The sequence below is a fragment of the Ascaphus truei genome, chromosome 8 (genome assembly GCF_040206685.1).
Source record: "Ascaphus truei isolate aAscTru1 chromosome 8, aAscTru1.hap1, whole genome shotgun sequence".
NCBI lineage: Eukaryota > Metazoa > Chordata > Amphibia > Anura > Ascaphidae > Ascaphus > Ascaphus truei.
This window is the reverse complement of record NC_134490.1, coordinates 71,718,532-71,733,762: the sequence shown is the minus strand read 5'-3', so window position 1 is coordinate 71,733,762 and position 15,231 is coordinate 71,718,532. Positions and strand designations below refer to the sequence as shown.

The window sequence follows — 15,231 nt, the reverse complement described above, 5'->3', positions numbered from 1 at the left end:
AAAAGAACAAACAGAGAAAAACAGATAGTACTCAACTAAATAATCTGTTATATTGGTTCTAGGATTTGGGCTTTTTGTCAATTGTTATAATTGGGATATTACTTCATAACCAATTGTTACCATTTTACTTAGCGAATAACTAAATACAGTACACTGGTGTGAAGAATACGGTTAGTTAATAACAAAGACGGGCACAAAGGTAACACAGCGAACACACACAACTTGAATGATTTATTAATTTATTGTTGATCCAGGTCATATTAAGACAGCACTTAACACCTCGTTAGGGAGCTTTGATGACCCCTAGTAGCACTTAATGAGATGTTAACGGAAGTTAACACCTCAGTAAGTCCCTAATGGAGCTTTTGTGGATCTGCCCTTGTGTTAGTGTTTATTTGTACACACGTGTGTATACGTGCGATCTCGTGGAATAATACATAATAGGGCTCTGTCACTTCCAGTCCTTATTGTGAATTTTCTGTCTTCTCATCTAGAAAAGAAAACACAAGGTCAGATGAATTTACATGACACTGCAGGGCAGGATATCACTGTGTGTGTGAGAGGGAAGTATAGAACTTCAGCATGCAGTGATAAAGCTCTCTGTGTGTATAAGAGAGGAGTTCAGAACTGAAATAGCAGAGGGTGCTGCAGGGAAGGAGTTATAGTAACACAAAGCTCTTACCGGAGCTGCAGGGCGAGTTGTACTCAGCTATCGCATGTTCCTCTGTGAGCAGAAAGAGAAGAGACATTCAGTGAGAAGACAAATGATTAAAGTGCTGTGTGATCAGTAATCAGTGCATGCTCTGATCTGGACCACTTCTCTTCACAATGGTTTCCAGAGATATTTAGTCACTATGTTGCCAGAGAGGCAGTAACAGATTAGAAAGCAAAGCACTACTGTAGCAGCAAAAAGCTAAAGACATGTGCAAATCCTCAAACAGTTCGTCCCGATACCGCTTGCTGATTTACAAGGGGGAAAAAACAATTTGTTGATCTGTTCTATGTGAATTTGTGCAAATCTGAACAATATTCTCATGCAAAACAGTCTACATTTTCACAAATATTAGGGTGAAAATTCCTTTGAGCCAGAAATTGGTGGTTGGTGAATTTTGGAAAAGGTTCTTCTTTTCAAGAATTTTTCAGCAAATGTCACAACGCTCCCGAGTGTCTGATCATCTACGTATCTTTGAGATAAGGAGACAACTTTTGGAGTTTATCATTGGGGATTACAAAGAAAAGGAAGAGTAGGGAGTGATCAACTTAGGCCATACTAATTGAAATGTGTTAATAAATAAATCCAATCGATAATAATAATAATTACCTCTGACTAAGGAGGAACTGCTCTACAATACAGGAGTTCATCCAACAATCCAAGGAATTATGTGATCTGTTCCTAAGTCGCGGGTATAACATCAAAACTCTTAACAGGGCCTATCATATGGCCTTGCATAGTGATAGAGATCTCCTTCTGTCCTCTAATACACCTAAAACCAAGGACAATACTATAAGATGTATTGGCACCTACAATAAAAGATGGTGGGCAATAAAAAGAATATTTGCCAGACATTGGCACCTTCTTTTATCAGATGTTGATCTAGCTAAGGTCATCGGTCCTAGACCAACTATTACCAGTAGGCGATCTAAGAACTTGCGGGATACCCTTGTTCATAGTCATCATCAGGGGGCAAGGGCAGAGACTTGGCTGAGCCCCATTAAGGGGATGTATCGTTGCCAAGGTTGCAAGCCATGTAATCATAGCCAAGACCTTCGCAAATCATGACAATACGCAGTCTTTCACTGTGGACAGTTTCATCAATTGCAGGACTACCAATGTGATATACTTCATAACTTGCAACTGTGGGAAGAGATATGTAGGTAAGACTACAAGTCAGCTTCGTAGACGTATACTTGAACATGTCAACTCTGTCAAACACTCTACTGAAACCCCAGTTGCAAGACATGTCATACAATTTAACAATGGTGATAAAAATTGTTTGAAGTTTATGGGTATATATCAACTAAAATGTCCCGCGAGAGGTGGCAACACAGACCAGATGCTACTGCGTATTGAAGCTGAGTGGATTTATAAGCTTAAAACCAGGAGCCTTAATGGGCTCAATGAAGGTTTTACTTATACCCCCTTTATTTGAAATCACATATTGTGATCTCTGCCAACTGTCTAGACTTTGTCTAGATTGACTTGATCAATTGGTCTTATTTTGTCTTATTTTGAATTATAGGAAATGCTTCTGACCAGTCTAAGAGAGTTCTGTACTATTTGCCTGGTTTACTCACCAATGGTATTGATTATACTTAGTAAAAATTTCGTTATAAAATTAAACCACAATTAGTGACTATATTACTAGTGTTATAAACCTCTGAGGTTTATTTCTGTGTATAACTGATGTATACATGCTATATACTGTGATAAGATCTTTTCACAAAATAACAAATCATCAATGTGCATGTATATTTATTTAATTCTACTTCTATTTCATTTTTTCCTCATCACTGTATTTGTTGACACCATCACGTTTTTATACTGAGGGAATGAGCTTTGCATCCATGTGGTGTTGTTCTAGGTACCAGTGTTAGCCGGAATTGCATTATCCCTGGTGACAGCCTCTCAGTTCTATTTAAAGAGAGGTTGTAATTACAGGCTCTATCTCCTTACACATGCGCAGTGCAATTCATTTCGCTGTGTATTAGGATATCAGAGTCTATTTGTTCACACTTGAGCATTCGAGTGATGAACTGCCCGCTAGTGACGCATGTGCAATGGTTAGAAAGGGACTCTGCACTAAGGTAAGAGACTATCTCCCCACGCATGCGCAGTAGCGTTATAGGGCATGCTCGGTCTAGAATTATGTTAAACATCACTGTACCGTATCGTAGTAGTTGTTGGACATCACCAAGGGTAAGTGCCATTTTATACTCTCTGGGTTTATGCTACCAATGCCCTTAATCATTCAGATCAGGACCGTTTTATTACATTACTAGACGCAAATGCGCATGCACAATGGCGGACCTTGAGTAGCGTCGCTATGGAGATGGCGAGCTATAAATAAGCTCTTTTCCCTCTTCACTGCAAAATTGTCCCTGACGAAACTCAGTAGTTGGAGGGAAATGTGCGTTGGGCACGTGATATCGTCATCAGGCTCCGATATGGAGCTGTTTTAGTACAGTGCCAGTCAGCTTTTCAGTGCCCCTAGCCTTATATGTGGATAGTTTAGTGTTTATTATCTTACCAGGGAGGGAAGTCTATGTGATCTCCACCTAGAGTTATTGGAGTCCCACATTGTGTCTCTCAATATGCTCCAAGTGCACTTAGTCTGTGCAAGGTGTGCTAAGGGCTTACTGCTTTGGATTCAAGTGGCATTTATGGCTGCATTATTTCGCTGCAAATCTCTAGATATCTATGTTCACTACTCATAAGTGCAGTGTTTTACAGCGTTACAAGGTATCCAATGATACCTATGTGCCTACTAACAACTTCCCTTTAGCACCCTGATATTGTGCTATACAATACTAAGTACCCCATTGGTGGAAAAACCAAAGTAGTGCTGTAATATCTATCACTAATCTCTCCACTGGTAAAACAACTATCACACTGTCTGTGCTATCCATTGAATTGGTGGTTTTCCACCTGTGCTGAATGCACCATTCAGCCCCCATCACCCTACCACTATGTTCTGGGTAGGAGTGGTTATATATGAGGGGGACTCTGGTGCATTTGTTACTTTATTTAATTTCTTTTTAATTACATTTATATACACATTCGGTAATATATGTTTTAAGTAATAATAATAAAGGTTATATTTTAACTTGTGGTGTGCATTTAAGTGAATTTTCTTTGGGGTACAATCACTTTGTACCCTTTATTTCACCTTATCATTGGGGAGGTGTAGATAATCCAAGATGTCACGATATCAGTATGTAACTGTGTAATGTTGGCAAATTCCTACAGTATGTCACCATGTTACGGTGCTACAATGTCTTTGTGTCACTATGGTTTAGTATTACAAAGTTACAATGTCACTACGTTCCTGCCCCTATGTCCCACTATCAGTGTATAAAGTAATTGTATTAAGTCATTATAACTATATTGTTATTTTACCCTTAAAATAATTATAACCTATCACAGTTTGATAGAGTATGAGCACAAGAGGAGAAATTTGTCTTACCCGTCTCATAATAATCATAAACTTTCACTGTGGCTGGTTTTAGATTCTTCACCAGGATATCCTGCTCCACCAGGAAGGAGAGATGGAGAGAGTCATGTCGTAGCTGCAGGGAGAGAGAGGAAGAAAGAAAGAGAGTGTGTTAAAAAGAGAGAGATAGGGAGAGAGTGTGTTAAAAAGAGAGAGATAGGGAGAGAGTGTGTTAAAAAGAGAGAGATAGGGAGAGTGTGTTAAAAAGAGAGAGATAGGGAGGCAGTGTGTTAAAAAGAGAGAGATAGGGAGAGTGTGTGTTAAAAAGAGAGAGATAGGTAGAGTGTGTGTTAAAAAGAGAGAGATAGGGAGAGTGTGTGTTAAAAAGAGAGAGATAGGGAGAGTGTGTGTTAAAAAGAGAGAGATAGGTAGAGTGTGTGTTAAAAAGAGAGAGATAGGGAGAGAGTGTGTTTAAAAAAAAAAGAGAGAGACAGGGGACTGAAGAAGAGATGCAGAAATATTGTCACGGGTAAAGATAGTCACAAAGGGAGGAACTGGGACAAAGAAACACAGGAGAGAAGGGATTGCTGAAAAGGAACACTGCAGTATGAGAGAGGGATAGTGAAAAGAGTGCAGCAGACATACAGATACACTAAGTAATAAGAGAGCAGACAGACAGGCTGAGTAACCAGGCAGCACACAGTGAGACTGAGTAGAGAGGCAGCACAGAGACAGACAGTAATGAGGCAGTGCAAGGACTGGCAGAGAAATGCCTCTGACCTCATCCAGATACAATGTCACCATGTCAGTCTTGATATCACTTCTTTGTATCAGCTTCTCCTTCTCCAGCTGTGAAGAGAAAACCAGGTCTGAGAGAAAAGTCAGAGGCACAGGGAGCCCAATATCCTAACACTGAGGATCCCCCGAGAGACAGGACCTGAGCAATAAGGCACCCAAGCCCTGGGGGCAATGTGTGTCTTACCTTTCTCACTGAGCTCTTCACTGGGATATATCCGGACAACATCTTAACCTCGATAAGAGCCATGTTTGATTTCTCCCGGGACCCTGTGTACCTGCAAGATCAAGAATGTAGGAATAGCATAAGGGGCTGAAGAGTCCCACTTGTGTGTGTGTGTGTGTGTGTGTGTGTGTGTGTGTGTGTGTGTGTGTGCGTGCGTGCGTGCGTGCGTGCGTGTGTGTGTGTGTGTGTGTGTGTGTGTGTGCGTGCGTGCGTGCGTGCGTGCGTGTGTGTGTGTGTGATCAGTACTGGAATAGCAGAGAGTACTGACTTGATGTAGATGTGTACAGGAATAGCAGAGGGCAGTCATTTGATGTGTATGTGTGTGTCTGGGGGGCCCATAATGAATAGCAGAGGAGACTCACTTGTGTGTATGTGTGTGTGTGTGTGTAGTGTGTGTTTGTGTGTGTGTTTGTGTGCCTGGAGGGGGAGCAGTACAGAAATAGCAAAGGGAGTTTATTTGATGTGGATGTGTGTGGGAAGCAGGAATAGCAGAGGAGGCTCACTTGTGTGTATGTGTGTGTGTGTGTGTGTAGTGTGTGTTTGTGTGTGTGTTTGTGTGCCTGGAGGGGGAGCAGTACAGAAATAGCAAAGGGAGTTTATTTGATGTGGCTGAGTGTGAGAAGCAGGAATAGAAGATACTCACTTGGCGTTAATGTGGATCTCAAAGTTTCTCTGTTGATCCTTAGGACATTCCTTGGGATCTGTCTCTACTCTGACTTCAAATGTGGCATCACTTTTAGGAGGAGGAACATTGTATCTCAGGACTGTCTGTGGAACGAGGGAAAGAGACATAATTATAGAGAGAGAAAGAGACAGGACTACATAAGGAGAGTTAGAGTGTGAGATAAAAAGCAAGGGAGAGAAGACAGAAGGTGGAAAACAGGAAGAGTGAGATGGCCAGAGTGAGTGTGAGTCTTCCCTCACCTGTACGTAGACACAGCCGCTCCCTGTAGCTGTCACGGTGTACTCTCCGGGTATGTCTGAAAGTGATGCTCTCTGAAGGAGGAGGCGGTTAGTGTTATCCACATGGAACGTCTCCAGAAATCCTGCCTGGGATCGGACTCTCACTGTCACATCACCTTTGTCACTGAACGTGGCCTCTGCATATTTAGCCAGAGCCTGAAGAGCCACAACTGTGTCCTGAGACATGAAAGGGATAAATGGTGCAACACTGAAGAAAGGGGTTAATAGCTGAAGAACGAATTCCCTGATTCTCTAAAGTCTCTGTGATTCTCCCACATCACTTGTAGATTGTAAGCTCTGCAGGGATTGAGTTGTGCTCTCCTTATGTTACTTTTTTATACTATGTCCACTTGCTCCATGTCTCATTATATTCTGTGTGATACCTGTAGTATATCACAATCCCTAAAATACTCCCCCTGTTATTTGCATGACTTCATACTCCCTCCTGTGCTTCCTATGTTACCTACAATACTCACACTCCCTGCAGGACTCCACTGTTACCTGTGTGGATGAGAAACCCCCATATGGGTTCTGTTGCTTGCTCAGCCAGTTTACGATCTCTGAGGCTTTGCCCAGATCCTTTTCCGGACCAGAGAGATGAGTAAGCAGCATGTATGAGGTTAATTCCACCTCTACTGAGGGAGCGCGGTACCAGAACGGGAGATCAGAGGCGGGCGAGAGAGACTTCCTCTGCCAGTGCAGCTGTCCATCTGGGGATAGAGCGGAAGAGTATGAGAGAAAGAGAGACATGTGGTGAGTAAGAGACATGTGGTGAGTGAAAGAGCAACACATGAAAGACAGAGAGTGTGAGAGAGATGGAGATGCATGGGGAGGGCAAAAGAGATAGATGTGGGGAGGGTGCGACAGAGGTAAAGAGTGGGGAGAGTGTGAGAGATACAGAGATACATGGGGAGAGTGTGAGAGATACAGAGATACATGGGGAGAGTGTGAGAGATACACAGATACATGGGGAGAGTGTGAGAGATACAGAGATAGACGGGGAGAGTGTGAGAGATACAGAGATACATGGGGAGAGTGTGAGAGATACAGAGATACATGGGGAGAGTGTGAGAGATACAGAGATACATGGGGAGAGTGTGAGAGATACAGAGACATGGGAATGTGTGAGAGATACAGAGATACATGGGGAGAGTGTGAGAGATACAGAGATACATGGGGAGAGTGTGAGAGATACAGAGATACATGGGAGTGTGTGAGAGATACAGAGATACATGGGGAGAGTGTGAGAGATACAGAGATACATGGTGAGAGTGTGAGAGATACAAAGATACACGAGGAGAGTGTGAGAGATACAGAGATACATGGGGAGAGTGTGAGAGATACAGAGATACATGGGGAGAGTGTGAGAGATACAGATATACACGGGGAGAGTGTGAGAGATACAGAGATACATGGGGAGAGTGTGAGAGATACAGAGATACATGGGGAGAGTGTGAGAGATACAGAGATACACGGGGAGAGTGTGAGAGATACAGAGATACACGGGGAGAGTGTGAGAGATACAGATATACACGGGGAGAGTGTGAGAGATACAGAGATACATGGGGAGAGTGTGAGAGATACAGTGATACATGGGGAGTGTGTGAGAGATACAGAGATACACGGGGAGAGTGTGAGAGATACAGAGATACATGGGGAGAGTGTGAGAGATACAGAGATACACGGGGAGAGTGTGAGAGATACAGAGATACAGAGATACATGGGGAGAGTGTGAGAGATACAGAGATACATGGGGAGAGTGTGAGAGATACAGAGATACATGGGGAGAGTGTGAGAGATACAGAGATACATGGGGAGAGTGTGAGAGATACAGAGATACATGGGGAGTATGTGAGATATGTAAAGAGTGAGATAGAAACAGACAGAAAAACAATGGGATAACATGAGACAGAGACACAGGCCCCAGTTTGCTGGATCGGGCCCATTCATACATTCAGATCATTTATATCCATGCACTTGCTAAATTATATCAACCCAACAATCTGGAAATAGAGACACAGAGCAAGGTATAAACACATAGTAACCCATACATATACAATACTGTACAGTTACACACATACAAACACACAACCACATCTCTTACCGCTCCTCACTGCCTTCTCATCTAGTTTATCCAGCAAGCTCTGCCTGAGACGTGTCTCCCCGCACAGAGTGAAAGTGTAGGCCAGCAGAGCCTGAGTGTACACACTGCTCACTTCTAGAGCTGCCTTCTGCAGGCAGGACACTGCGTCCTTAACCAGAGGATCCTATGAAGAAATGGGGTCAGTTTATACATCAATAGGGCCAACCTCCCCATCACACATTCCCAAACACACTGTGCTGGGGGTCTCTCCATCTACACTATTCTTCCAAAGACTCCATTTCATCACCGTGCAGGTGAAGTGCAGTGCATCTCCTTCCCATACAAACACAGTGTCTTCATCCCCACAGAGATTCTCTCTATCCACATATAACCAGTATCACTTACCTGCAGAGACACACCAGCCTCCAGCAACGCTACTGTTACATACGCAGAGAGAGAGACTTCATCTTCCACTCCTCCCTGTAACACAAGGACAGGAATCTGTGCATTCAACTGAAGGGTATCACAGATACTACGGAGACCAATAACCCATCCAGTCTATCCCTTCCGCTGCAAAGTGACATAGTAACAGTGATAAAATGCACAACTTACCCACAATGCCCTTCATATCCCAAATTAACACAGAATGGACTGAGAGCTCCTCATGTTTTTCCCTCTTAATGCCAAGTGATATAATAACAAAACTGTCCTGTGATTGATTTTATCCATTCCCCTTAAGGTGATAAAGTGACATTTGTGTGAGGATCGGCCTTCGTGACACGACCTGTGATGAGACGGGTGACGCGCGCCACGCTACCAGATGGGGGGACACCACGGGACCATGCTCAGACTCCACCCCTGTGAAGTCACGGTTGAAGCGCACCGCATGCAAGTGCCGCACTGCCATGGGTACACAAGGGGTTAATTTTATCTACACTTATTCTTCACCTGCACTTCTCCCCACTCCTGCCTATCAGTGGACTGAATATGTCCAAGGGGCGGGTTACATTCATTACCCTGCAGCTGTCTGCTATTCTACCATTGGCTGCCTGTTCCTTAAATGCTCAGCCAGCCCTGCTGCAAACTGGCTGAGCATAAACTTCGGTTGTGTAACTAGTGTTTGCCTCAAACACCCTGCTGTCCTGCCTTGTCTGACCTTGTCTTGCTTCTCTTGCCCCTGTTTGACCTCGGCTAGTACCAGGACCTCCGCCTTCTCTGACCCCTGGACTCGGCTTTCATTTGGACTTCTACCTACTATATCCTGGACCCCCGCACCACTCAAAGACTATCCGATCTCTCCTACCCTTGAGCACGGCAAGCACCACAACCATTCCATCTTCTCCTACCCTGACCCATCTACACGACCTTCACTCTGCACTCCAGACTTGGTTGCTCGGTTGTAGGTCGGTGGTTACAAACATCCCCACCCATTGGGAGAGGGAGCAGAGCTGTGGTACCTTCATAGCGTTATTAAAGAGCTTTCCCACACTTTGGAAGCAGCCACTCTGCTCACGGTGTTGATTCAGCCAAGAGATGGAGTGATTCAGGTGACTTTCATCTATGAAGATGTACGGCCGAGCCTTACTGAAAGACTTCAGTACAAATGCAGTCAGCCTGGGAGGGAGTCAGAGAGTAATGGGGGAGGAGAGGGAATTGGGAGAGATGCAGAGTAATGGGAAAGAAGAGATTAAGGGGGAAAGTTGGAGGAGGAGAGGGTAAAGGAGAGAGATTCAGGGTATGGGGAAAGGAGGTTTAGAGACGCAGCGTAATGGGGCAGAAGGTAAGGGGAGAGATGCAGGGTAGGTGGGGAAGAGATGGAAAGGGTGAAGATGCAGAGTAATAAGGAATAGAGGAAATAGAGGAGAGATGCAGATCAATGGGGAATGGGAAGAGCTCAGGATTGAGGAAAAGGAGAGAGGGAGAGACAAGAGACAGTTATAAAGAAATTAATAAATAAAATGCTTATATACTAAACATGAAACAAAGCAATTCCATGCGGCACCTGTCAGCACTAGGATTGCCAGGTGTCCAGTATTCAACTGGACTGTCCTGTATTTAGACACACGGTACAGTAAAACATTTAGAGGCCATACTGGACATGTATGTGTCCGATATTAAGAGCAAGGATATTTATAAGGTAACTTGGATAATCATGACCCTATCTGTACTATGGAAGGAAAATCAACAATAGTCTCTATAATACACATTGGTAATAATGATCCTGGAACACTTCCTAATGTAGCAGCATTGCCCTGCTTATTCACAGTAACGTGTGCTACAAACAGTCATTTGTGATCACAGCATGTTGGTGCCGTGACCCGGTTTGTAGAATTATAGAAAGGTCAAAAGTTCAGACAATAACCATGTGATCCCAGCTAGACACATTGTGTTATAGAGACAGTCACTCACCATGTGTTCCCCTCTGGGTCATTCTTCCCGAAGGCGCTATATGAACCGTCGTCATGTTTGTACGTGAGCTGTCTCTGGTACCCTGAATATAGTCACAAAAGCATGTAAAACAATGCTCTGTATACCACTCAGAGTGAACAGAGACTAAAAGAAAAGAGAAAGCGATGTATCTAGTATAAATATACAGTATATAGATATACACACACACGTTTATCTATATAGAGGTGAAAGGGAGGAAGACACAGTCACAGAAGTAGTTATAGAGAGGAATAAAGAGAGCACAATAGGGAGAGAGTAAAAGGAGAGATAAAGAAACAAAATAGATACAGAGAGAACAAGAGTGAGAGAGAGAGTAGATGTGTGGAATAACATAATATAGATAGATAATAGCTAGTTACATAGATACCTTATATAGATAGATACCGACGTGGCAGGTGTTATTACACCTAACACAAATGCAATATTTAACATTAATATTGAAACCAATGTAACATAAGCAATATTTCATTAAAGCATGCATTGTTTATAGTTACTCTTGATGCGTTAACAGATATGATAACTGTGACTACATCTGCAGATAGATATCAGATCCAGGAGAGTCATCCCTCACCACTCTCGAGGAACTTGTTGGCTTTGGTCTGGATCTCACTGTTCAGCTGCTGGGTCTTCTCCAGATACTGCAAGATGAAGATGTTGGGGGCAAAAAGCACCATGTTCTGCTCTCCACAGCCGTACGGCATGGCCAGGAGGCGGTCCAGGTTCTGCATGGCTGTGCCCATCAGGTCTCCTGTAGCAAAGAGAAGGGGTGAAGAGAGGAAGATCACTTGGCAACAAAGACAGGATAGGGGCAATCTCTATAAGATTATCAGGACTGCTCAGTATTTCAAGTATACCCATCTTCTGGGGCATTTAGGAATAAAACCTGGATCAGTGGGTTTGGAGCACTGAGCATCTGGCAGCAGGATAGTCATCAAGTCACCTGGGGCTTCGTATCGTCTGTAATTGTTCCATTAACTTGGACACTATATTACTAGATCCACCTGATTCGTCCCTATCACTTTCCTTATTTTAATCATGATTGGAGGCACCATATACTGTCGCTTTAGTAGTATCTTGTTCTCCGGGGAGTTATCCAGCTTCCATTTGTACTATTTCTTCTAACTGAACCTCACCTCAGTCTGTTCCTATTTCCTGCATTATTTGCTTTTTTCTTTACACTCCTTTGCTTCTCAGTGAGTGCTCAGATAGTCTGTGATTCCTAATTTGTACAGTATCGTGGCCTCAGGTTCTGACTTAGTAACCAGACATGAGATGACAAAATTAGTTAAAAAGAACAACATTCACCCAGACATGTTACTGATCCACGTACTGACACAGATACATGTTTGCACATTGGGTAACATAGCACAGTAGTGGTGTGTATTACTGAAAAGTACTAGTCATAGAGTCTTTGGGCTCATGAACTGCTTTGCCTAGCTAGTTGCACTTGAGACTGTGGTGTCGCCTGATGACTTCAATCTGTTTGCTCAGTTGAGTGGAGATTTCCATGTCTCTCTTACCCAGGACAGTTACATGCGCTCTCTCCGAATCTTTCAGAATGTTCTCAGGAACCTTCAGGGATATCTCCTCTGTTTTGGAATGGTCTGAAACAAAGAACACATGTAAACAACACTACTGTATGCAAAGACTAATCAGGTAGCAGAATGTAGATATATGCAAGGTGTGGTTACCTTCTGCACTGGACAGCTCACAAGTTGAAAGCTCAGTGGGTGGTAGAGATGAGCAAAATTTAAAAGCACTTTGCAAACCATCAAAAATTGACCCATGGTTTTGTGATAAAAAAATGTTGCAAGCATTATTTCATTTTGCCAAATTTTGCAAAACATTTGTGCTTTTGCAAGAGAATAGAGAAATAGATAGAAACCTTTTTCAAAGTCTGCATCACAATGCTGTATAATTTAGCAGATTCCTGCAGGATCTAAGACTGATGTTGCAATTGTTTTAGGCCTTAAGAAGTGTGGCAAAATATCTTGTAAAGCAGCAAATTAAATACAATTAAATATATAGGGACGGTTTCACACATCTCTAATGATTGGGATTGACTTTGAATGGGCTCAGAAAAACACGTCAGTTTATGGGGTCAGTCACATACATGAATAGTGGAATCTCAGTATTGGAAGCTCAGGGAATAACCATCAAGAAGAAAATACTTTTTTCTCTGGCAGAGACACTTTGGCTACCCCCCTGATAGCCCGTTCCTCTTTTGCCCGTGGCTTTGGCTGTCTGAGCCCCTAGCAGTTGCGTGTGCCCTTCCCACATCCTGGCTACCAGTGGTGACGTCAGCGTATATCGCGAGACCTTCTGGTCTGCGTGACTATCCCTGGGAATCCTTCGGCGGCACTGAGCCTGGGCGGCTTCCTATCCCAGAGCTCATCAGCGTTGAAGACAGGTGTGGTGGCTGGCGGCGTGGAGCCTCAGCGTCTGGGCTGCCTAACTGTGCAGGTTTTACAGGCGATCGAGCGGTATCATCTTCCCTCCAGGCACCGGAGCGTTCAGTGGTTTTGAGCTACAGGTTTATATTTATTGGCTTTGCTGTAAGTAGGGTTTCAATTTTAGCCCCATTGGATGCCATCACTTCAAATAGTGGTTTTTGCCCAACTAACACGTTTGTTGTTTTATAATATTTAATTCTTTTATTAAATTGCTGTCTATTACAGCTTACTTTATATCAGTGATTTGTTATTTGTTGCACTATGATCTTTTTTCTTTTTTTTTTCTCGTTCATGTTGTTGTCTTACATGTTTGTTTGTTTGAGATTACTTTGAGGACACTTCCCTGGAATTCATCCCAGCCGTCTAGATTGGACTATATTTGGTCAGAATTTTATTTCTTTAAGGCGCCGGTTCATCTATTTTCATGGTAACTTCACGTGACATCACCTTACCATGTTGTCACATGACCCCATGCGTCATTTGATGCCAGGGCTGAGCAGGGTGCGTGGTGCTGAGGAGAGCAGGCAGGGGTGCGCACGGGGGAAAATTTGCGCACCCCTGGAGTACAGTAATGGGCAAAACCGCTATTATCCAGATCTGGACAATAGTGCATTTGCCCATTAAAAATAAAATATTACCCAGCCAGCATATAGTAAATTAAAGTTGTACTTAGCCCTGCAGGATGAAGGCCACCCTCACCCTAATTTCCGTCCTCGCCCACATGATCCCCAGTTGCTTGAAGAAGAGTCTCCGGTGAGTAGTTCTTTCTTTTCTTCTTTCTTCTCCAACAGGTCAAGGAGATGTTGATCCGATGGCTTCTTGAGGTCAAATGACAAGTGACAGACTATATATAAGGTCTGTGATGTCACATTTGACCGACAAATGGTACATCCACCATGTACATCCAAATGTACCATTTGAAGAAGGGGGTCTCCGGAGCTGAACCGCATTAATTTCAGCCTCGGGGGCCCCCTGTTTCCCAAGTTACAGGCAGGGGGTGCCGATATCTCCTTGCATTGTTTAAATCTTCCTCGTCACGTGACCGGGATATTTAAACTTTGCTCATACAAGGGCCTTTAACTCGGGAATTTAATGCGGTTCAGCCCTGGAGACCCCCTGTTTCAATACAGAGTTATTAAAATAAAACAAAAACAGTGCGATCGCCTGTAAGAGCTGTGCAGAAAGATGCAGTTCTTTCTGTGCAGCTTTTACCGACTGCTGGCAGATTGCAAAGGCAGAACTTAGAATAAGACAGAGCCAAAGATACTGCTAACCCAAGCGGCATGGCATTTTCCTACCCAATGGTATCTGACTTGCGATAACGCTTTCTGAATACCGTGATAACACAAACGTCAGATCGTGAGGTAGGTTATGCCAAAACGTTCGATACGGCAGTGATTTTATTGAAGGTACCTGAATAGGTCCCTAGGTCTTATAAGACTATCGCTACTGAGTTCTGGTGCTTAGTTGTCTGCATTTCTATGGCAAAAGTAGAGATCCAGAACTGGACCAAAATCTCAAAATAAAGGAACGTTGTCAACATTGGCACCAGGTGTTAAGTTGGCAAATGCAGAGGTATAGGGTATGATGGCTCCGGACGTCAGAGCAGACATAGTGAGGGGGTCTCTAGGAGTGCACAGAAAAAATATCAGGTCAAACATTACTCTCCGTCTCTCCCCATCCAGTCAGCTTTATGACTTCTCACCTTCTCCATCTTGGCTGCAGAGCAGGGAGCTGTGAGATTTCTCCTCTAGGACTCCACCAGGCTGTAATCAGATGTAGACATCAGAACACAGTGCTACACTGGCGACACACTTTATTCGAGCTCGGCTAGTCCCACGAATTCGGGTATACCCGGGTGTATTGAGGTTTGTGACTGTTTTCTGCCCGAGTGCATTGGGTTATTTTCCAGGCAGGGATTGAAGCATTTTATTCCCGCTGGCTGCAATACTGCACAGTATATATATATATACTGCATTACAATTCATGAATTTATGCCATCTGGTAGACACGCGAAGCATTGCAGCATATTAAATCCTAATCATTATCATTTAACAGATCAGCCGCCCGTCAGCCAGGCATGAACCCAGGCTGGGAAGGCAAACGCAACGG

General features: G+C 43.5%; 1 protein-coding gene across 1 annotated transcript in view; it reads right to left on the bottom strand.

Moving 5' to 3' along the window:
* Positions 1-222: 222 nt before the first annotated feature.
* Positions 223-15,231, bottom strand: part of LOC142501951 (alpha-2-macroglobulin-like) — an 80,553-nt gene continuing 65,544 nt past the window's right edge. The window contains exons 22-36 of the mRNA XM_075612581.1: positions 14,825-14,885; positions 12,187-12,270; positions 11,238-11,414; positions 10,628-10,709; positions 9,676-9,832; positions 8,624-8,698; positions 8,240-8,402; positions 6,637-6,845; positions 6,097-6,312; positions 5,816-5,940; positions 5,134-5,224; positions 4,932-5,000; positions 4,185-4,287; positions 683-724; positions 223-490 (exon numbers count right to left, since the gene is read on the bottom strand). Of these exons, the coding sequence (XP_075468696.1) occupies positions 465-490; positions 683-724; positions 4,185-4,287; positions 4,932-5,000; positions 5,134-5,224; positions 5,816-5,940; positions 6,097-6,312; positions 6,637-6,845; positions 8,240-8,402; positions 8,624-8,698; positions 9,676-9,832; positions 10,628-10,709; positions 11,238-11,414; positions 12,187-12,270; positions 14,825-14,885 (1,680 nt within the window). The 3' untranslated portion in view covers positions 223-464. The remainder of the gene's footprint in view (positions 491-682; positions 725-4,184; positions 4,288-4,931; positions 5,001-5,133; positions 5,225-5,815; positions 5,941-6,096; positions 6,313-6,636; positions 6,846-8,239; positions 8,403-8,623; positions 8,699-9,675; positions 9,833-10,627; positions 10,710-11,237; positions 11,415-12,186; positions 12,271-14,824; positions 14,886-15,231) is intronic.